Source organism: Mastigoproctus giganteus, chromosome 12 (assembly GCF_048544385.1).
Source record: "Mastigoproctus giganteus isolate SK-2022 chromosome 12, ASM4854438v1, whole genome shotgun sequence".
Classification (NCBI taxonomy): domain Eukaryota; kingdom Metazoa; phylum Arthropoda; class Arachnida; order Uropygi; family Thelyphonidae; genus Mastigoproctus; species Mastigoproctus giganteus.
In genome coordinates this window covers 80,129,603-80,153,862 of record NC_143586.1, presented here as the reverse complement: position 1 = coordinate 80,153,862, position 24,260 = coordinate 80,129,603, and the positions used below count along the sequence as shown (strand labels likewise).

The 24,260-nt window shown below is 39.1% G+C and overlaps 1 protein-coding gene across 1 annotated transcript in view; it reads right to left on the bottom strand.

Annotated features, from left to right (window-relative positions):
• The window catches only part of LOC150077224 (tetratricopeptide repeat protein 38-like), a 190,618-nt gene that overhangs the window by 153,578 nt on the left and 12,780 nt on the right, over positions 1 to 24,260 (bottom strand). The window contains exon 2 of the mRNA XM_090386333.1: positions 10,469 to 10,543. Coding sequence (XP_090242459.1) covers positions 10,469 to 10,495 — 27 coding nt within the window. The 5' untranslated portion in view covers positions 10,496 to 10,543. The remainder of the gene's footprint in view (positions 1 to 10,468; positions 10,544 to 24,260) is intronic.

Here is a 24,260-nt window from a genome sequence, read left to right as displayed (position 1 = left end):
TCCCATGCATTTTTTTTCTCTGCCATATGTCTCATTAGTTCACCTGACTTCCATTTAGGCCTAAACCTTGAACAATATTTCTTAGTTGGTATGTAAAGCCTAGTAGCTTCCAAGATAAGTTCTTTGAATGCTTCCCATTTTGAATTTGCTGTTGATAACATCAGTTGGTCCCACTGTATAGAATTTAAATACTGTCTCAGACCATCGTAGTCACCTTTACGAAAGCAAAAACCTTTCCCTTTACCCCTGATGATAGTTACCTCTTTGAGTAAATCCCACTTCAGCACACTGTGATCACTGCCACCTAGTGGTTCCTTTATCTGCAGATTCTTAATGCATGAAGAATCACTACTGATAATCAGATCAAGAGTATTACTCCCTCTCGTTGCCTCCCGAACATGCCGATGTAGAAAACAATCATCCAATAAATCCACAAAAGCCTTGCTAGTGTGTGAGTGACCAACCCACAAATTCCAGTCAATATCTGGGAAATTAAAATCCCCCATTATAAGACTCTCTGATTTACTGGCGCACTCTATTTCCTTGTACACTTTCTTATTATATTCATCAGAGTCATTAGGCCTATAGCACACTCCTACTCTCAATTTTGATCTCCCAATGCTTATGTCACACCAAACTGACTCGACACTGCACTGTCCAGCGATGTCGACTGGCTTCACTTTCATCATTTCAGTTGAAATGGTGTCCTTTTTACTACTATAGTAGTTTTTCCTTTAAGAGTTTTCTATGGTGTTTTTACACTGATATCATATAGATAATTATAACTCTTAAAAATTATGCCCAGTTTCATTTAGTCTTACTTAAACAGTAACAATTAAGCAATGCTGATCAAGGCTTAGACCTAAATGAATGTTAGACGAACTGATGAGACTTGTGGCAGAGAAGAAAAATACACAGGATGTATATAAAGTATCAGGAAGGAGTACACAAATTATTAGAGGGGATGGACAGGTAACATGGAAAGTGTTTTTATTTTTTTTTGACTGATGCTGTATAAGTTTTCTTTCTTGGATCGTTTGTCACTATTAAATACTAACATCACTTAGTAGTTGTTATTATCATTGTATAAGGCAAACAAGTTTTTATACAGAACAATAAATTTTTGATTTCATAGCGTGTTTGTGTATGTTTTTCTAGTTATAGATTAATTTAAATTTTTCTTATTAAATTTTTATGACTTTGAGATTTTGCAACAGCCAGGTAAATAAAAGAAAGCCACATACTTTAAAGAAAGAACTATTCCTTCATACTGATAATTTTTTATAAATAAAAATATAAAGAGATTAAAATATAAAGATTTAAATATAACATAAGATAGAATGTTTAAAGAAATAACTATCCATAAATATGAATTTGTAAAGCTATTGCAGAGCATAGTATTATGCTCTGCAATTCACCACAGTAATCAAGAAGATTACTGTGATGAAACTACTTTATCTTATAGGATGCTACTAAACGAATCCCTCAACCTGAAGTCTGATCCTATCAAATAAAAAATTAAAACTCAGCAAGTATAAATTTACATTGCTAATTTGTGTAAATAAAACCAGAGCATATAAGCTATTATCTTTGTGCATCATGAAAAGTAGGAGAGCTCAATGCTTTTAAAATGTACGTGCAAAACAGCTACCAAGAGTGTACAAAAAAAAAAAAAAAAAATTCAAATGCTTAGATGACTGTAAACCTCATTTTGGAATGGTTTCACAATATTTTGATGTATTAATATACTAAAAATTAATAAAGAAATGCCTGTAACCTAAAATATTACTGCTTTTGAATAACAGCATACTTATTCACTTGTATCTAGTGAATGGTAAAATACAAGCTGTGCATTTAATAAAAAATACTACTTATAGTCCATCTCAGCTGACCTTTGATGCTCCATCCACAGAAAGGAGTTCTGCATTTAAATTATAATATATCTAAATTACCACTCTTAAACCATGTGGAGTTTTAATGTATTTTATTTAGGTGTTACCTAAACTAATATACATTGAGTAACGTTTTGGGTATCTTGCAGATAACAATCATCAGACCTTGCTGCTGACCGAATGATGGGTATCGGCAAGATACCTGAAATGTTACTCAATGTATATTAGTTTAGGTAACACCTAAATAAAATATATTAAAATTCCACATGGTATAAGAGTGGCAATTTAGATATATTATAATTTAAATGGATAGAAACCACATAACGTCCTTCCCTAACCATATTAGTTCTGTATTACAATGGGAGTTATGCAACTGACATGAAGACAGCATTAAAGTCTGAATTAGATATATTGTATATGAAATATACAATGTTGTTTGGAAGAAAACTCAGTCAATTAAATTGCCTATATTTCATTTTAAAATGAAATTGTTAGAAAAAAAAAACCTGACTCGATGGTTGAGGTAAGTCCTGCCCTTTTTTCTCAAACAGTACAAGTTAAGATAACAAAAGCAAGTGGTAGTGTTTTGTTGAAGGAAAAAGCTTGTTCACACATAGTAGTAGTAGCAAATGATACAAGAAGGCAAGCTTATATAGCATCGGCCAAAAAAAAAAAAAAAAAAAACTACACACTTCTCCCATCCATACTCCCCAAGACTTTGTCTAGTTCTTCCTTGAATTTATTCAAAACATCCACTTCCAAAACAACAGATGGATGCCTGTTCAAACAATCAACCACCGATGGCTGAAGGAAAACATCTGCACATCCATCCTGCAACCATCATCCCTCAAATTAAATTTAATGCCTCTTTATGCATGTAGTCTCAGCAAGAGGAAGAATGCTATTCACATTCAGCTTACAAAATCCATTCAAGGCTTTAAACAGCTCAATCAGATCACTCTGCAGGTACCTAGTCTCCAGAAGCTGCAATTTGCAGTACCAAATCCCTTCTAGGTACGCATGCCCTTTGTTCCCTTCACCAATCTGGTTGCTCTTCTCTGCACCTGTTCCACCTAAAGTGATGTCTCCAAATCTGTATACAATACTCAAGATTACACCTAACCATGGCCTTGTACAAAGGGATAATCACCTCCTTATCCATGCTAGCAAAGTTTCTGTATATCACTGACAAAACACCATGAGCTGTTCTGGCAGCATGTCTGCACTGCTCAGAGAATTTCATGTCTGCCTGCACAATTACCCCAGGACTTTTTCATTTTCCACTACCCGGCATGAGTACTACACAGTTGATAAGTTACTCAGGGATTACTGCTACTTAACCCCAGGGGCTCACATCTGGTGAGTATGGGCTTGGCACACCCATAATATGCAGATATGTCAATGTTAAACTTCAACTACCATTTTTCAGCCCATTGATGAATTTTCCTGGATGTTACAGTAGCTAACCCTGATCACTGTTGTTAACCACCCTGCCAAACTTTGACATTGACATTTTCAGTATACCTTCAACAATATCATTAATAAATATTGTAAACAACAATGTGCCCAGCACTGAATCTGGTGACTCCACTGATAACATTAGTCCACGAAGAGCAGTGCCCACTGATAATCACACACAGTCTTTTTCCACTTAACCATTCCTTTATCATAGCAGTAACTTGCCCTAAATGCCCACATTGCTCCAGTTTATACAAAAGTTTTTTATGTGCAACAGTATCACAAGCCTTTCTGAAATCCAACTATATGATATCAAAATTATTTTTTGCATCCAGTTCCTTGGTCACTGTATCATAGTAACCTATCAGATTATTTAGACAAGACTGCCCTTCAACAAATCCATGCTGTGACTGCACTATAACAACATTCCTCTCCAGATGGTCCTGCATTACTCCCGGTCCAAACATGGCCCTCAACGTGTACTCCCTCCTATCGTGTCTGGTCAGAATTATACACTTTCAAATTCAATTCTAACTTGCAACTTTTTCTCAACGCTGCCTCGCAATTGTTAAGTCCTGTCATCTCCTACTCTTAATATCATTAGTGCCAATGTGTACAACAATATTGCCTTTAAAAAATGATATAGCAGATATTTTTTCAAAAAATAATATCTGCTCTTCAAAGTCAGCTACTTTTGTCCCTGGCAGACATACCGTGGTCCTATTCCACCTATCCTTCTTGTCTCAATACATAGTTCCCATTTCCCTGACAAAGTCACCCACAATAACCACCTCCTGTGGGACCAGTGCATTCTGCCTTGGAGATTGCCACTGTGTTGTCTGATGCACAAGTGTGAGCTCTGGCAGTGAGTTGGGCAGCTGAGAGCTTGATTGGATCCCATTTTAATTCCTTTGAGGGCATCTACCTTACTCTAAAAACTCTCAAACACCCATCAGAATGCGGAGTTGGTGCCTAATTTCTTCACACACACACACACACACACACACACACACACACACACACACACACACACACACACACACACACACACACACACACACACACACACACACACACTCTGCAACGAACACACATAAAGATCCCCCTTGGCTGTATCATGTCCCATTCCAGGAAGATCGGGGAACATTGCACAAGTTGCACACTTTGTTAGGTCATGAATCATAGGAGAATTGCTCCTTTTGGTTCTCTCCCAAGCCACAGCACTCCTGCTATTTTGTTCCCATGCTTTGCTGCTCATCTGGGGCATGATTTCCTTTTAAATACAATTTAATTGATCAACAATGAAAATTAATAAAATTAATCAATTTAATTGATTAATAGAAAATACTACACCAAGCTAATAGATTCCCAAGTGCAATGATATGTATTATGCTGTACAGTTTTATATTGTATCTATGCCACTACGATTCCTGTTTTAAATTAGTTATATCCTACTAAAAATTAAAATTTCTTAGCTAAAAGCAAAAATATATGCCTAACAAGTGATTAGAACCATCAAGCTATTTATTTATCACAAATGAACTCTACTATTCCACTGCAGTACTAGTTAAGTGTTACAATATTTGCACCAAAAAACCAATACAATAGTGGTACGAATAACAAGTTGTAATTTACAAAATCACCAGTTAAATATAAAAATAAGCTAAAAATGTCACTAAGACTATTAAACTATTTGTCAAACGATTTAATATGTTAATTAATCAAAAATATGGTAAAAATTTCCAAAAATGCATCTGTTACCACAAGCTCAAAATTCTTCGACACCGCTCACATGTACTCTCTGAACATGTATCATATAAAAATTTCTGAACATGTATCAGACATGTTCAGAAATTTTTACCCACATGAAATTACGTCATTTTTAATTAAGCTATTTACATTTACATTTTAAATATAGAGAACTGTACCACAAAAATTTTAAATGTCATTAAATTAAGCTATATGCATATTTAAATAGACAGGAATGTACCAAAAAAACCCCCTTTTTTTGTGATAACTGTACAGTTTCCAAATGGGGAACATTTAGTGGATGTAAACAATACCATGCTGACAGTTGCTAAACAGTAACTTCTGGAGAGTTTGAAGTTATGTAAGATGGACCTTACTTTAATTCAGCCTCTTGTTCGAAGAATCATTCACATCATCAAATTCAATTACAGCCACAAACTGTTATTAACCTTACTTTCTTCTGACAGCATAGTTCCTGACCTTAACGGAACTAACTTTGAAAGAAATTGAATACAAAGTGGACATCATGTGGAGTTCTGTATTAAAAGAAGCAGCATATGACTGCTGGAAAAAATGATGTATGTGTGTGTGTGAGTGTGTCTCGTGGAGCAACAGAAACAGATGATGATAACATAAAAGTTGGAAAAAAGGGCTGATTTTGTCAGGGATTAATGCAATATTCTCAAAGTAAGAGATGTTCTTGGAGAACTATATACTGCCAAATTATTGATTGAACAGTGGATAGATATTGGCAATGAAGAAATTGTGTCAGGTACTAACTGAGAAGTCATTGCAAATGTCAACAAAGAAAAGGAGATGGATGAATGTGGCCAAGAACAAGAAGATAATGAAGACAAAACTAAACCGTTTAATGTTTCTATCATGCATTATGTACTACAATGTTTGAGAGTCACAATGGCATGGCTAGAGACACAATAAAATGTGGAAATGGTAAAACTTTTGCAGTTAGCATCCTTGAAAACTCACTTTGCAAGAAAAGTTCTTTGTTAAGTATCAAAAAAAAAAAAAAAAACACATTTTTTTAAAAGTAATTTCACAAACTTTATAAACAAAACAAATACGATAATTTACATTTGTCTCTGAAAATCAGTACAAAATATCTTTAAACATTACACTTTTTAAAACAACGTACTATATTTTATTTAATATTAATTTCATGCTGTTGCTTGTTATAATGTTCTGTACTCTAATATTCTTAGTTCACACATAAACAAAATTTACAGTATTTGCACATAAATTTATTTTTTAATTCATTGTGTTCTGTTTTATTTATCTATTATATAGACCAGACATGTCAAGCTAGCAGGCCCATGTGCAGTTCTCAGATGTTTGTTGTGAGGCCCCAACATGCTTACAGCTTTCACAAGTTAACACAGTGGTTTTCAACCTTTTTTGAAAACCACAAGTTTGCCCACCCTAAGATGGAAGCTTTATTGAAATACCTTATCAAGCTCTCAGCTGCCCACATCAATGCCAGAGCTTGCACTTGGTCATCACGCAACACAGCGGCAACCCCCAAGGCAGAATGCACTGGTCCCACAGGAACTAGTAGCTGTTGGCGACTATTGTCAGGGAAACGGGGAACATGCTTTGTAAAAAGGATAGGTGGAACAGGACCAGGGTATGTCTGCCAGGGGTAAAGGTTGATGACGTTGTGCGGATATCATCTTTTAAGGGCACAAAAGGTGATATAGTTGTACAATTTGGCACTAATGATATTAAGAATAGGAGACAGGCAGAATTACTTAACAAGTACAGGTCACTGTTGAAAAAAAAGCCGTGAATTAGGGCTGAATTTGAAAGTGTCTGCAATTCTGCCCAGACATGATAGTAGGGAGTATATGATGAGAGCCTTGTCGATCAATTCGGCCCTGGAAAGATTGTGCAAGGCTCAAGGGGTAGAATTTTTTTTAGCTTGGTCTGTACTTGTTAACAGGAGAGACTGCTTCTACAGGGAGGGGATACACTTAAATAGAAAGGGTGCAAGAATATTTGCTGATGCTATCGAGGCAGTGTTAGGTGGGTCGGAAAACTGTTAGCTTGGGGGGGGATACAAGGACTAATAGATTAATAGTAGCCACAGGCAGAGGTGAAAGTGATTCTTGCTCTGCTTCTATTGGAATGAGCAGAAGCCTGGAAAACAAGATGCAGGATATTTCAGAGACTGCTGGGAGTCATTGCCATACAAGTAAACATGTGGGTTGTGTTAGGGTAGCTAAGAATAGGAACAGGCGCATGTATACTTGCGGTACACCAATGCTAGGAGTTTGGTAAATAAATTTGATGAATTTGAGGTGTTGCTCAAAGCATCAAAGGTGGATATTGTTGGGATATCAGAGATGTTGTGTCACACAGATATAAGGAATGCAGAACTGGAATTTGGGGAGTACAACGTCTACAGAAAGGATAGACAAGATAGGAAGGGAGGAGGGGTTATGCTATTAGTTAAGAAACACATAAAATCCAAGGAAGTGAAGCCAGTTGACATCGCTGGACAGTGTAGTGTCGAGTCAGTTTGGAGTGACATTAGCACTGGGAGATCAAAATTGAGAGTAGGAATGTGCTATAGGCCTAATGACTCTGATGAGTATAATAAGAAAGTGTACAGGGAAATAGAGTGGGCCAGTAAATCAGAGTCTTATAATGGGGGATTTTAATTTCGAAGATATTGACTGGAATTCGTGGTTTGGTCACTCACACACTAGCAAGGCTTTTGTGGATTTATTGGATGATTGTTTTCTACATCAGCATGTTCGGGAGGCAACCAGAGGGATTAATACTCTTGATTTGATTATTAGTAGTGATTCTTCATGCATTAAGAATCTGCAGATAAAGGAACCACTAGGTGGCAGTGATCACAGTGTGCTCAAGTGGGATTTACTCAAAGAGGTAACTACCATCAGGGACAAAGGGAAGGGTTATTGCGTTCGTAAAGGCGAAATACGATGGTCTGAGACAGTATTTAAATTCTATACAGTGGGACTAACTGATGATGTTACCAACAGCAAATTCGAAATGGGAAGCATTCAAAGAACTTATCTTGGAAGTTACTAAGCTTTACATACCAACTAAGAAATATTGTTCAAGGTTTAGGCCTAAATGGATGTCAGATGAACTAATGAGACATATGGCAGAGAAGAAAAATGCATGGGATACATATAAATTAACATGACCAGCGTATATCTATCATAGGCTTCTGTGGGTGACACAGAAGCCTATGATAGATATAAGCTGGTCTGTAACCAAGTCACAAAGGAGGTTAGGTAGGCAAAGGCAGATTATGAGAAATCTTTGGCAAAGGATGCAAAGAAAAACAGCAAAGAGTTCTTTACTTATGTAAACTCTAGAAGGAAGGGGATGAATCAGATTGGTCCACTTGACATCGATGGTTCAACTGTTGATGATCCTGCTCAGGAAGCTAACATACTAAATGTATATTTTGCATTGACATTCACACATGAGAAGTTATTCAGTGAGGGGAATGCCAGAGGTGTATTCAACTCTGGCAGTAAGCTAGATAATCTTGTAATAACTGAGAGTAAAGTGGAGGAGAAATTGTTGAAGATAAACACAAGAAAGGCACCTGGGGTGGATGGGATCTATCCAGTTATATTAAAGGAGGCAGCAAAAGAAGTAAGCAAACCCTTAGCCATACTTATGAGAGCTTCCTTGGACCCATAGACTGGAGATGTGCAAATGTGACCCCAATTCACAAAGGAGGATCAAAGGCTGACACAAGTAATTATAGACCTGTGAGTTTAACTTCTGTTGCAGGAAAATTAATGGAGGTACTGGTTAAAGAAGTACTGCAGGATCATCTAGACAAGACTTCAGTTATGACTCGGACACAGCATGGTTTTGCTAAGGGGAAGTCTTGCCTGACCGATTTGATTGGATACTATGATGCAGTCACAAAAGAGCTGGATGCAGGGAATATCTTTGATATTATATACTTGGATCTTAGAAAGGCTTTTTTTACTGTTGCACATGGAAGACTTCTGCACAAATTGGAGCAGTGTGGCATTGAAGGCAAATTGCTGCTATGGATAAAGGGGTGGTTGAGGGGGAGAAGACAGAGTGGTAATCAATGGACACTGCTCATCGTGGACTAATGTTATTAGTGGAGTCCCTCAGGGTTCAATGTTGGGTTCATTATTGTTTTCTGTATTTATAAATAATATTGATGATGGTGTATCAAGCTTGATGTCCAAGTTTGCAGACGATACAAAGGTTGGCAGGGTTGTTAAGGACAATACTGACGCTATGCTGCAACAGGATCTGGAAAGGTTGAGCAGATGGGCTGAGAGGTGGCAAATGAAGTTTAACATTGACAAATGTAAAGTACTACATATGGGAAACAGCAACCCCAGAGCAACGTATCAACTCTGTGGTATTACAATGACAGTGATAGAGTGAAAAGGACCTGGGGGTAATTGTGCAGGCAGCTATGAAGTTTTCTAAGCAGTGCAGATGGTCTACAAGAGTAGCTCGTGGTGTCTTGTCAATGATATACAGGATTTTTTCTAGCAGGGATAAGGAGGTGATTATTCCCTTGTATAAGGCAATGGTCAGGCCACACTTTGAGTACTGTATACAGGTCTGGAGGTCTCATTTCAAGAAGGATGTAGAGCTGCTGGAACGAGTACAGAGAAGGGCAACAAGATTAGTGAATGGAACAAAGGATTGCTCTTACGAAGAAAGGCTTGAGTTTTGCAAATTACAGTGTCTGAAGACTAGGCACCGGCGTGGTGATCTGATAGAGGTGTATAAAGCCTTGAATGGTTTGAGCATGCTCAATGCTCATGGGAGTCTTCCTCTTGCTCAGAATAATCTCCTGAGAGGGCATAAATTCAAATTGAGGAAAGACAGATGTAGGATAGATGTGCGGAAATTTGCTTTTAGCCAGCGGGTAGTTGGTTGGTGGTTCAGACTTCCATTCCTTGTTGTAGAAGTTGATAGCCTAAATAAATTTAAGGCTCAGCTGGACAGGTATTTCGAACGAACGGAGGGGTAAAGTGGCAGTTTTTTTTTGGCTGATACTGCATAAGCTTGCTTTCTTGCATCATATGCCTCTACTAATGCTAATAACAGTTGAGACACTTGATTACAAGTAAAAGACAATATATGTCTCTGTTAAGGAGTTATGTACTATTTGTAATGCAGTCAGGGAAATTCATGGCATTGCCCATTTATAAAACAAGAACAGAGGTCATATTATTTTATCAGTATTAAATATCATTTAATTTTCTGTTAAAATTCTTAGCTCTTTTATTTTAAATTAGATATATAATGAACAAAATAATGGAAAATATGTAGCAAGTTTATATTAAATAATACTTAATACTTACTACTGTTCCTCTTAAATTGGTTCTCATAGCTATACATGAACTAAAAGCACCTCCAGATGTATTATTTTATGTATTCTGTAAAAGATTATTGTACCAGTATGAACAAATGAAAAATTAAGCATAACAATATAAATAAATGATTTTGATAATTATATTTAAAGAGAATAAGTTAAATGGAATAGCCATTAACCTGTTTTTTTTCTAGAGATATTTTGATATAAATTAGTATTTTTGGAGAGGATTTCCTTTTTAATAAAACTTAATAAGGCTTACAAATAAAATCTGCTTCTTATTTTTCAGATATTTGGAACTTATTTCAATAAACTTGACTGGCATAGTAAAAATATGTATTATATTACAAAACATATTTGAACGCCAATGAATAATTTTGTTGGTCATGCAAATATTGTAGGGGTCAATGTGGTAGCATACATACTGGGTCCAGTCACATTATTATGACCACCTGCCTAGTATCCAGAATATGCACCTTTCACAGCATGCACCACAGCCAGCCGCCGTGGGAAGGACTCAAGTCCGCGGAAGGTTGCTAGTGGTATCTGTGACCATACAGACTGCAGTGCACCCCAGAGTTCCTGCATATTTCTTGGTGGAGGATCCATCTGTCTGATGTGTCGATTGAGATGGTCCCATAGATATTCAATTGGGTTAAGATATGGGGAATTTGGTGGCCAAGGGAGTAGCTTGAAGTCTTTGTCGTGCTCCTCAAACCATTCACAGACAATTCTGGTGACATGGCATGGCTTACTGTCTTGCGGTAACCATTTGCATTCAGGGTGCTCTCCAAAGGTATCAGCGGACCCAAGCCATACCATGACAACCTTCCCCACCAGCCTGCCTTCTGCCAACAATCATGTCCAGGTGTCTGTTCTCAGAGGTTTCATGCCTAATACGCCACCATCCATCCACTCAGTGGAGTAGAAACCGTGACTCATCGGAGAAGGCCACCCATTGTCACTTGGCTGGGGTCCAGTATCGGTATTACTGTGCAAACTGACGGTGTTGTTTACAATAAACTGCTGTCAGCATGGGTGCTGTCACCAAGCGTCTGCTCCGGAGCCCAATGCGCAACAGGGTTCGCTGCACTGTCATGTTGGAGACCTTTCTGGTTGTCCCATGGTTCATTTGGATGGCCAGTTGAGCAACAGTTGATCGATCCTGACCAAACGTTTCAGCTGACATTCACCTCTGGGATCAATGGCACATGGGGCTCCACAATTGCCACATCAGATCGTCAAAACTGTCCCATTTGTCCAGTCTTGATACATTTTCACCACTGCAGCATGTGAGCATCTCACAAAGTCTGCTGTTTCAGAAATGCTGGCACCCCTGGTCCAATAGCCGATGATCATGCCTTTTTCCAGGTCTGATAGCTCGCGTGCTTTTCCCATGACAGAGGCTGTTACTGTGTTCACGGATACTGAACATCAAGCCTTATATGCTTACGGTGTGTGAACTTGACCCGTGCGCTCTATGATTCACTAGGTGTGTATGATGTCTGCATTGAGGGGTGGTCATAATATTGTGACTGGACTCTGTATTTATACAGTAGATTCAGTGATATAATAGAGGCAGTAATATGAGAGTTGGGAAACTGTTAGATTTTTGGTATTTGGTATGTTGGGGGGGGGTGTCTAACGGTTCCTGGAATTTCTCCCATCTCCGTGTATGTTCTCTGTATCGGTCAAGCCAGAGATTTAAAAGAGTGTGGGATATGTACTATGTAGTATGTTGTGCCCATTGTTCATCCAGCCTGTTAGCCGCCGGGCCCCACTAGGAGCCTGACGTTACCAATACCAGCCAAGGGGAGGCCGGCCGGGTGTTACCAGTGATTGAATCAGTACTCTGGCAGGTCCTGCCACCTACTTTCCTGGAATTTCAGTGGCTAGGACCAAAATAAATAAAATAAAAATTAGAAAAATAAATAGTTGCGAGGATGTTTTATTGCAAATTTGGGTTTTTGCTTTTAGGAGCACTGTTTGGGGTTTTACGCTGAAGGTTTTGATAAAGCCTAATTGGGTCGGGCAAGAATTTTGGTGTGGCTTAGAATTTTGATGTAGGGCTAATCGCTGTGTGAGATGACAGATTTAGGTGGGGGAGGCAAAAGGCTGGGGGTGAAATAGGAAGCAGAGGGGTCGATAGGGAGGTTACCCCCCCTCCCCCGTTTTTCAGTGGGGCATGTCCATACCTCACCAGAGGGAAATAGGGTTGGCAAGGAGGAAGGGAGTTCTCTTTAAAACCCTAATCCCCTCAACAGGGATTAGGCTTTTAAAGAAATCTCGCAGATTGTGGGGATACACAGAATAATAGTTTAACTAGAGTCACAGGCAGAGGTGAAAGTGATTCTTGCATTGCTGCTATTGGTACATGCAGCGGCCTGGAAAGCAAGGTGTCTTGGAGTTCAGGCCAAGAGTATGGGCTGTGTTAGGATAACTAAGAGTAAGAACATGTATACCTGCATGTACACTAATGCTAGGAGCACTATAAATAAATTTGATGAATTTGAAGTACTGATTAAGTCGTCAAATGCAGACATTGTATGAATAGCAGAGACGTGGTGTCACTTAGACATAAGTGATGTTGAATATGGGGAATACAATATATACAGGAAGGACAGACAGGACAGGAGAAGTGGAGAGGTTATGCTCTTAGTTAAGAAGAATATTAAATCTAAGGCGGTGCATCCAGTCGACATGGGAGACCAGTGCAATGTTGAATCAGGCTGGTGTGATATAAGCACTGGGAAAACAAAATTGAGAATAGATGTGTGTTATAGGCCTAATGACTGTGATGAGTATACCAAACAGCTATACAGGGAAATAGTGAGCCGGCAAATCAGAATATCCCATAATACTCTTGATTTGGTTATTAGAAGTGATTCTTCATGTATTAAGAATCAGCACGTAAAAGACCCGTTGGGTGGCAGCAATCACAGTGTACTAATGTGGAATTTAATTAAAGACATAACTACTGTCAAGGGTAAAGGCTTTTCCTTTCATAAAGGTGACTACAGAGGTCTCACACAGTTTTTAAATTGAGCAATGTTACCAACAGCAAATTCTAAATGGGAAGTATTCAGTGAAGTAATAAAAGAAGCTACTAGGCTTTTCATACCAACAAAGAAATACTTTTCATGACTTAGATCTAAATGGAAGTCAGATGAACTATTGAGACAAGTGCATGTTATGCATATAAATTATACAGAAGCCTATGGTTGATATAAATTAGTCTGTAAACAAGTCACAAAGGAGGACAGGCAAGCTAAGGCAGATTACACTGATCAGTAAAAATCATTTTTTTCGCTCCCTGTTAAAATTCAGGGTGATTCTTGTAAATTTCATGTTGCTGAATTCAAATATGGCAACCATATTGCCGTAACACCCACCTTTTAAGTGAGAAGGGATTAGTGTCAAAAACTAAGTTTCTAGTAAAATAAATTTCATAAATTTTAAGAAAATGTTACATACAGTACTAAATACAAGTGCAAAGTGCAAAGTGTGTTAAGTGTCTAACGGCACCAGGGGTTCCCCCATCTCCGCGTTGCTTTCATTGTGAGTGTACCAGTTCACTGGGAAGGCCAGAGATTTAAAAGTGTATGGATCATGTGAGTGTGTTTTGTTATGTACCGTTGTTCTTCTGGCCATTTAGCCGCTGGACCCCAGCTGAGGCCCAACGTTGCCCGCACTTCGCCCCGTGGAGGCAGACCAGGTAACCACTAGTTTAAATTTTCACTCTGGCAGGTCCTGCCACCTAGTTTCCTGGGATTTCAATGGCTAGGACCTTAAAAAAAAAAAAAAAAAAACACTTGCATGGGAATATTGCGCTAGAATTAGAAAAGCCAAAATGGTGGGCGAACAGCGTAATTTAGACACGGTTATTTTTGGCATGTGGGGCATTCGCTTGCATACAGATAGAGTTGGGTAGGGAGAATGAAGACTGGAGGGATAAAGACAGAAGAATGGGGTCAATAGGGGAGACGACCCCAGGTAGAATCGGTGGGGCATGCCCATACCCCACCAGAGGGAAGAGTGGGGTTGGCAAGGAGGGGAGGAGACAGGAAAGCCGTCACCTCCCCCTGCCGGGGTAAGGGAGAAGAAAGGGCTGAACAAGGGAGCCGGCTCAGATCACTAACATGGCGTGTATGTAGCAAAGCTGTGACTTCGTCAGGTCCATGACAGTGTACAGTCCATTAGTTGGTCAGTGTTGGGATAGGATCTCATCCACTGCTGTTCCAATAATCAGGGTGTCAGTGTGGGATGGTGTCACTAAGGGGATATAGGTCTCATCCAGTAAAGTCCTAGTCATTGTTGTCCGTTTCAGTTGTCAGAGTTCCAGTGTCGAGTTTAGGGAAGTTGTGGTAATGCTCGTAGTCTGCTGAACAGTTCGCGCGCAAATTTCGAGAGGGCTCTATAGTACTCCTCCTCCGACAGTACAAGGTGTTCCCGATCCTTCGGGTTAAAACATATTTTTGTTATAAAGTGACATCTTATATCATCAAAGAGGGGGCATTCATGCATCAGATGTGTCCATGTCCGATTTTCACCGCAGTGGCATAGTGGTGATTCTTTTATTCCGAAGGTCGAGAGTTTGGCATTAAAGGAACCATGTCCCGTTAGAAGGAAGGTGGTGTAGAGCCCCGGTGTAAACCCCCACTATTCGCGGTATCTGTATTCGCGGTCGCTGATTTAATATAAAATGAAATCTAAAGAAATGTGAATTTTAAAGTGCCGTGAACTTTTCCGCCATAAAAAAACATGGGCGTGGCTAAAATTATCTTTCCCGGTCAAAACAGGCATCACCCCTCTTCCTCCACCCGCTCAGTGGGTGGGGGAAGAGAGGGGTGACAAAATCGCGAGCGTGGATGTTTCTCGCTAATCCTTGTTCAGTATATGTTATGCGCTTGTCATGGAATATTTCGTCGTTTGCTTTTAATTTATATGCTTATAAATTGAATAAATTTATCAATTTATAAATTTATATGTTCACAAAAGTGATAAATCTACCGTTTTGCAGTGTAAAACAGACTTTTTCAAGTGTGTTAATGGAAGAAAGTGACTTTATTGTGGACAAGTTCTTTCTAACCCATACAAAAATATGGCTACGAATAACAAGGGAAATGTGAAAAGATCAAAGAAGGTGATGACATTGGCGAATAAAATTGAGTTATTAGATAAAATTTCTAATGGTGAAAGTGTCTCCTCAGTGGCAAAACATTATAAAATCAATGAGTCAACTGTACGATCAATCAAGAAATCTGAAGAAAAAATCTGCCGTAGTGTCCATGAAAACGCGCTAATTGCTTCAAAAATTTGCTCTGTAACTCGTGATGTTAAATTAGAAAAAATGGAAAAAGCTTTAAATCTGTGGATAGAAGACCGAACTCAAAATAAAATTCTGTTAAGTTCACTCATCATTCGTGAAAAGGCAAAACTCCTTTATCAACACTTTAGCGAAACTGGTGATAGCACCGGCGGGATAAGTTTTTTAGCTAGCAAAGGCGCTGGTTTGAAAGATTTGTTTGAAATTTATAATAAATATTACATTTAATATTAAATTGTTTCTTATTTTCATTTCGATGCCGTATGCTTGCATTTCACTATGTACTGTCTATGTACATAGTCATATTATGAAGGTACATATAATACATACATAGATAAAATAATAGACTAGTTTTTCTTATATATTTCATACTTTGGAACGGAACCCCTTTATTACTACAGGAGCCATAACTCAGTATTCGCGGCATTTCTCAGGAACGAAACCCCCACGAATAGCGGGGGTTTACTGTATTGAACAATGGGTCTATTAACCTCATTTTATTTACAAAAATGTTTATCTGATAACAAAATTCTTATTTTGTCATTTTGCCCTTTATAATCATCCACTGGTGTCTCCTGTATCAGATTCCAATGCTAACATATTTGGATTCCATTTTCCCTGGTATCTTTTTTCCATTTGAGAAATATCTTGATGAAACTTTTCACCATGTTCATGGGAGACTGCTCGCAAGTTTTCAGGAAAAAAAGTCTAAATTGGAATGTAGGAAACGAGCTTCAACGACATGTTGAATCCCAACTCTCTGTATGCTAAAATTAGCTCATCGACAATTTCAGTGTAATTTTGTGATTTCTCATTAGCAGTAGCATTAGCAAGGGCATGTGATGCAAGAAAGCAAGCTTATATAGCATCAGGCAAAAAAAAAAAAAAAACACACTCCTTCTCATTTCACCCATCCACTCGCTCCAAATGTTTGTCTAGTCTCGCCTTGACTCTGTTTAAGCTATCAACTTTAGCATTAGCATTAGCAGAGGCATATGATGCAAGAAAGCAAGCTTATTCAGCATCAGCCAAAAAAAAAAAAACCCACTCCCATTTCACCCCTCCGTTCGTTCGAAATACCTGTCCAGTTGAGCTTTAAATTTGTTTAGGCTATCAACTTCAACAACAAGTGATGGAAGTCGGTTCCACCAAACAACCACCTGCTGGCCAAAGGCAAATTTCCGCACATCTATCCGACATCCGTCCTTCCTCAATTTGAATTTATGCCCTCTGAGGTGATTATTCTGAGAAAGATGAAGAATCCCATTCGCATTGAGCATGCTCAAACCATTCAAAGCCTTATGCACCTCTATCAGATCACCTCGCCGGTGCCTAGTCTCCAAACTCTGTAATTTGCAAAACTTAAGCCTTTCTTCGTAAGAGCAACCCTTTGTTCCATTTACTAATCTTGTTGCCCTTCTCTGTACCCGTTCCAGCAGCTCTACATCCTTCTTGAAATGAGGCCTCCAGACCTGTATACAGTACTCAAGATGTGGCCTTACCATTGCCTTGTACAAGGGAATAATCACCACCTTATCCCTGCTAGAAAAATTGCTGTATATCATTGACAAGACACCATGAGCTACTCTTGCAGCTCGTCTGCACTGCTCAGAGAACTTCATATCTGCCTGCACAATTACCCCCAGGTCCTTTTCATTCTCCACCACTGTCAGTGTAGTACCGCAGAGTTGATACGTTGCTCTGGGGTTACTGTTTCCCATATGCAGCACTTTACATTTGTCGATGTTAAACCTCATTTGCCACCTCTCAGCCCATCTGTTCAACCTTTCCAGATCCTGTTGCAGCAGCATAGCATCAGTATTGTCCTTAACGACCCTGCCAACCTTTGTATCATCTGCAAACTTGGACATTAAACTTGATATTCCATCATCAATATCATTCATAAACACCGAAAACAACAACGGACCCAACACTGAACCTTGAGGAACTCCACTAATAACATTAGTCCACGTTGAGCAGTGTCCATTGATTACCACTCTCTGTCTTCTGCCACTCAACCATCCCCTTATCCATAGCAGCAATTTGCCTCCAATGCCACACTGCTCCAATTTGTGCAGCAGTCTTCCATGTGCAACAGTATCAAAAGCCTTTCTAAGATCCAAATATATAATATCAAAGTTATTCCCTGCATCCAGTTCTTTTGTGACTACATCATAGTATCCAATCAAATTGGTCAGGCAAGACCTGCCCTTAACAAAACCATGCTGCGTCTGAGCTATAACTGAATTCTTGTCTAGATGATCCTGCAGTGCTTCTTTAACCAGTGCCTCCATTAATTTACCTGGAACAGAAGTTAAACTAACAGGTCTATAATTACTTGTGTCAACACCTTTGATCCTCCTTTGTGAATTGGGGTTACATTTGCACATCTCCAGTCTATGGGTACCTCCCCTGAGTCCAAAGAAGCTCTCATAATTATGGCTAGGGGTTTGCATACTTCCTTTGCTGCCTCCTTTAATATAACTGGATAGATCCCATCCACCCCAGGTACCTTTTTTATGTTTATCCTCAACAATCTCTCCTCCACTTTCCTCTCAGTTATTACAAAATCATCCAGCTCACTGCCAATGTTTACTTTACCTACATCATTCTCCTTCCTGAATAACTCCTCATGCGTGAATGTAGATGCAAAATACTCGTTTAGATTGTTAGCCACCTGAGCAGGATCCTCAACTGTTGAACCATCAATATCCAGTGGACCAATCTGATTCATCCCTTTCCTTTTCGAGTTCAAGTATGTAAAGAACTCTTTTCTGTTTTTCTTTGCATCCTTTGCCAAGGATTTTTCATAGTCTGCCTTTGCCTGCCTAATCTCCTTTGTGACTTGGTTACAGACCAACTTATATCTATCATAGGCTTCCATGTCACCCATTAATTTGTATGTATCCCATGCGTTTTTCTTCTCTGCCACATGTCTCATTAGTTCATCTGACAACCATTTAGGCCTAAACCTTGAACAATATTTCTTAGTTGGTATGTAAAGCCTGTTAGCCTCCAAGTTTAGTTCCTTGAATGCTTCCCATTTTGAGTTTGCTGTTGGTAACATCATCAGTTGGTCCCACTGTATAGAATTTAAATACTGTCTCAGACTATCATAGTCGCCTTTACGAAAACAAAAACCCTTCCCTTTACCTCTGATGGTAGTTACCTCCTTGAGTAAATCCCACTTCAACACACTGTGATCACTGCCACCTAGTATTTCATTTATCTGCAGGTTCTTAATGCGTGAAGAATCACTACTGATAATCAGATCAAGAGTATTGCTCCCTCTTGTTGCCTCACGAACATGCTGATGTAGAAAACAATCATCCAATAAATCCACAAAAGCCTTGCTAGTGTGCGAGTGACCAACCCACAAATTCCAGTCAATATCTGGGAAATTAAAGTCCCCCATTATAAGACTCTCTGATTTACTGGCCCACTCTATTTTCCTGTACAATATCTTATTTTACTCATCAGAGTCATTAGGCCTATAGCACACTCCTACTCTCAATTTTGATTTCCCTATGCTTATGTCACACCAAACTGACTCGACACTCCCCTGTCCATCGATGTCGACTGGCTTCACTTCCTTGGACTTTATGTGTTTCTTAATTAATAGCATAACCCCTCCTCCCCTGTCTATCCTTTCTATACACATTGTATTCCCCAAATTCCAGTTCCGCATTACTTATATCTGTGTGACACCACGTCTCTGATATCCCAACAATATCTGCCTTTGATGTTTTGAGCAATACCTCAAATTCATCAAATTTATTTACCAAACTCCTAGCATTGGTGTACACGCAGGTATACATGCACCTGTTTCTATTCTTAGCTACTCTAACACAACCCATGTGTTTACTTGTACCGCAATGACTACCAGCAGTCTCTGAAATATCCTGCATCTTGTTTTTCAGACTTCTGCTCATTTCAATAGAAGTTCTGCTCATTTCAATCACTTCCACCTCTGCCACTGGCTACTGTTAATCTATTAGTCCTTGTATCTCCCCCAACTAGCAGTTTTCCGACCCACCTAACACTGCCTCGACAGCATCAGCAAAAATTCTTGCACCCTTTCTATTTAAGTGTATCCCATCCCTGTAGAAGCAATCTCTCCTGTTAACAAGTACAGTCCAGGCTGAAAAAAATTCTACCCCTTGAGCCTTGCACGATCTTTCCAGGGCCGAATTGATCGACAAGGCTCTCATCATGTACTCCCTCCTATCGTGTCTGGGCAGAATTGCAGACACTTTCAAGTTCAACCCTAATTCACGGCTTTTTTTCAACAGTGACCTGTACTTGCTAAGTAATTCCGCCGGTCTCCTACTCTTAATATCATTAGTGCCAACGTGTACAACTATATCACCTTTTGTGCCCTTAAAAGATGATATCCGCTCTACAACGTCATCAACCTTTGCCCCTGGCAGACATACCCTGGTCCTATTCCACCTATCCTTTTTACAAAGTATGTTCCCCGTTTCCCTGACAATAGAGTCACCAACAACTACTAGTTCCTGTGGGACCAGCGCATTTTGCCTAGGGGGCTGCTTCTGTGTTGCCTGATGACCAAGTGCAAGCTCTGGCGTTGATGTGGGCAGCTGAGAGCTTGATGGGCCCCTCAATTTATTACCTTCGAGGGCATCCACCCTGTCCTTCAAGCTCTCATAAAGGCCCATAACAACGCTGAGTTGTCGCCTGATTTCCTTGCACTCCTTACATCGTGCACACACAAAGACATCCCCCTTGGCAGTATCATGTCCCGTACCCGACTGCTCCGCAAACATCAAGCAAACATTGCATTTTAATAGACTGTGATTCAGAGGGCAACTGCCCCCCTCAGTTCTCCCCTGAACCACAGCACTCCCATTAGCTTGAGCCTTTTGCTTTGCTGCTCTGGTCAGAGTCATGATTCCAATTTAATTCAATAAAATTTAAAACAAAAATTAAATCCTTAAGTTATATCCCAAAACAGTTATGTTATATATATATATATATATATATTTTTTTTTTTTTCGGTATCTAGTGTTCCCTTTATACAACTTCCGTATCACGTGTACCACTATAGTTATGTATTAATTATTTGTTACGATTAAGTCGTTATATATATATAGAGTTAAAAATACAATTTAATTGACAATAAAGTTTATCAAGATTAATAGATTTACTGATTAATTGACAATATTATATTATGCAGTATACTACACTAAGCTTATGCTATCGTGTAAAAATGGCGGGAATTCACGAACGGTATTTCTACGGACTCTTAAGTATTGATTAGCTTCGAAATCTCGCTATCTCAATTTAGAATAAACTAAGGATCCTGACTAGGTCTATAATCTACTTATAGAAGATAATTTGATATAACAATTGGTTAATAAATCGACTAAATTTGGTTAAAAGACCTCTCGTTCAATTTGTGACACGTGGATTTGATACCGTTACCGATACTAAGTAATATCTACGAAATCTCTGTCTAAGTTAAACTTTAAACTAAGTATCGTAACTAGGAATATAAAGCTACTCTAGAAAATAAGTTAATATGACAATTTAAACTAATAAAGCAGAAAATAAATCAGGAAAAACTTCTCTGTTTGAAGAGCTTTAAGGAGCAATGGCTGCACAGGCTAATCTCGCACCCAGACTCCATACAATGACAGATGTAGAAGTTGATAGCTTAAATGTCAGATGGAAGTTTGTTCCAGCAATCAACCACCCACTGGCTAAAGGCAAACTTCCGCACATCTATCCTACAACTGTCTTTCTTCAATTTGAATTTATGCCCTCTCAGGCGATTATTCTGAGCAAGAGGAAGAATTCCATCAGAATTGAGCATACTCAAACCATTCAAGGCTTTGTACACCTCAATCAGATTACCCGCCAGGTGCCTAGTCTCCAGACATTGTAATTTACAAAACTTAAGCCTTTCTTCGTAAGAGCAATGCTTTGTTCCATTCACTAATCTTATTTTATTCCGAAGGTCGAGAGTCTCAACCTGCTTTGAGAGTGGAACTGCTCAGTGGATACAAAATATTGCCATTAACTGCCATTTTATTTAGTTAATTAAATTTGCCTTAGCATTTGCCCTTCTCTATACTCATTCCAACAGCTCTACATCCTTCTTAAAATGAGGCCTCCAGACCTGTATACAGTACTCAAGGTGTGGCCTAACCATTACTTTACACAAGGGGATAATCACCTCCTTATCCCTCCTAGAAAAAATCCTGTATATCATTGACAAGACACCACGGGCTACTCTTGTAGACCATCTGCACTGCTCAGAAAACTTCATACCTGCCTGCACAATTACCCCCAGGTCCTTTTCACTCTATCACTGTCAGTGTAGTACCACACAGTTGATACGGTGTGGTACTACACTGGGGTTACTGCTTCCCATATGCAGAACTTTGTCAATGTTAAACTTCAATTGCTACCTCTCAGCCCATCTGCTCAACTTTTCTAGATCCTGTTGCAGCAGCATACTATCATTAGTGTAATTAACAAACCTGCCGACGTTCGTATCGTCTGCAAACTTGAACATTAAGCCTGATATACCATCATTAATATCATTAATGAATACAGAAAACAACAATGGACCCAACATTGAACCCTGGGGGACTCCACTAATAACATTAGTCCACAAAGAGCAGTGCCCATTGATTACAACTCTGTCTTCTCCCATTCAACCATCCCTTTATGAATAGCAGCAATTTGCCTCCAATGCCACACTGCTCCAATTTGTGCAGCAGTCTTCCATGTGCAACAGTTTCAAAAGCCTTTCTAAGATCCAAATATATGATATCAAAATTATTCTTTGCATCCAGTTCCTTTGTGACTACATCATAGTATCCAATCAAATTGACCAACAAGACTTCCCCTTAACAAAACCAATACTGTGTCTGAGCTATAACTGAAGTCTGTCTAGATGATCCTGCAATGCTTCTTTAATCAGTGCCTCCATTAATTTCCCTGAAACAGAAGTTTAAACTAACAGGTCTGTAATTACCTGTATCTCCCTTTGATCCTACTTTGTGGATTGGGGGTCACATTTGCACTTTTCCATTCCATGGATATCTCCCCTGAGTCCAAGGAAGCGCTCATAATTATGGCTAAGGATTTGTTTTCTTCCTTTGCTGCCTCCTTTAATATAACTGGATAGATTCCATCCACCCCAGGTGCCTTTCTTATGCTTATCTTCAACAATTTCTTCTTCATTTAACTTAGTTATTACAAGATTATCTAGCTTACTGCCAGAGTTTAATACACCTTTGGCATTCCCCTCCCTGAATAATTCCTCGTATGTGAATTTAGATGCAAAATATTCATTTAGTTTGTTAGCTACCTAAGCAGGATTATTAACAGTTGAACCATCGATATCAAGTGGACCAATCTGATTCATCCCCTTCCTTCTAGAGTTCACATAAGTAAAGAACTCTTTGCATCCTTTGCCAAAGATTTCTCGTAATCTGCCTTTGCCTGCCTAACCGCTTTTGTGACTTGGTTACAGACCAGCTAATATCTATCATAGGCTTCTGTGTCACCTGCTAATTTATATGTATCCCATGCATTTTTCTTCTCTGCCACATGTCTAATTAGTTCATCTGACATCCATTTAGGCCTAAATCTTGAACAATATTTCTTAGTTGGTATGAAAAGCCTAGTAGCTTCCAAGATTATTTACCATTAGCATTAGCATTAGTAGAGGCATATGATGCAAGAAAGCAAGCTTATTCAGCATCAGCCAAAAAAAAAAAAAAAAAAAAAAAAACAACCACTACTCATTTCACTACTCCCATTTCACCCCTCCGTTCGTTCGAAATACCTGTCCAGCTGAGCCTTAAATTTGTTTAGGCTATCAACTTCAACAACAAGCGATGGGAGTCTATTCCACAAACCAATTGCCCGCTGGCTAAAGGCAAATTTCCGCACATCTATCCGACATCCGTCCTTCCTCAATTTGAATTTATGCCCTCAAAGGTGATTATTCTGAGCAAGAGGAAGAATCCCATCAGCATTGAGCATGCTCAAGCCATTTAAAGCCTTATACACCTCTATCAGATCATCTCGCCGATGCCTAGTCTCCAGGCTCTGTAATTTGCAAAACTTAAGCCTTTCTTCATAAGAGCAACCCTTTGTTCCATTCACTAATCTTGTTGCCCTTCTCTGTACTCGTTCCAGCAGCTCTACATCCTTCTTGAAATGAGGCCTCCAGACCTGAATACAGTACTCAAGGTGTGGCCTGACCAATGCCTTATACAAGGGAATAATCACATCCCTGTCCCTGCTAGAAAAATTCCTGTATATCATTGACAAGACACCATGAGCTACTCTTGCAGCTCGTCTGCACTGCTCAGAGAACTTCATATCTGCCTGCACAATTACCCCCAGGTCCTTTTCATTCTCTACCACTGTCAGCGTAGTACCACAGAGTTGATACGTTGATCTGGGGTTACTG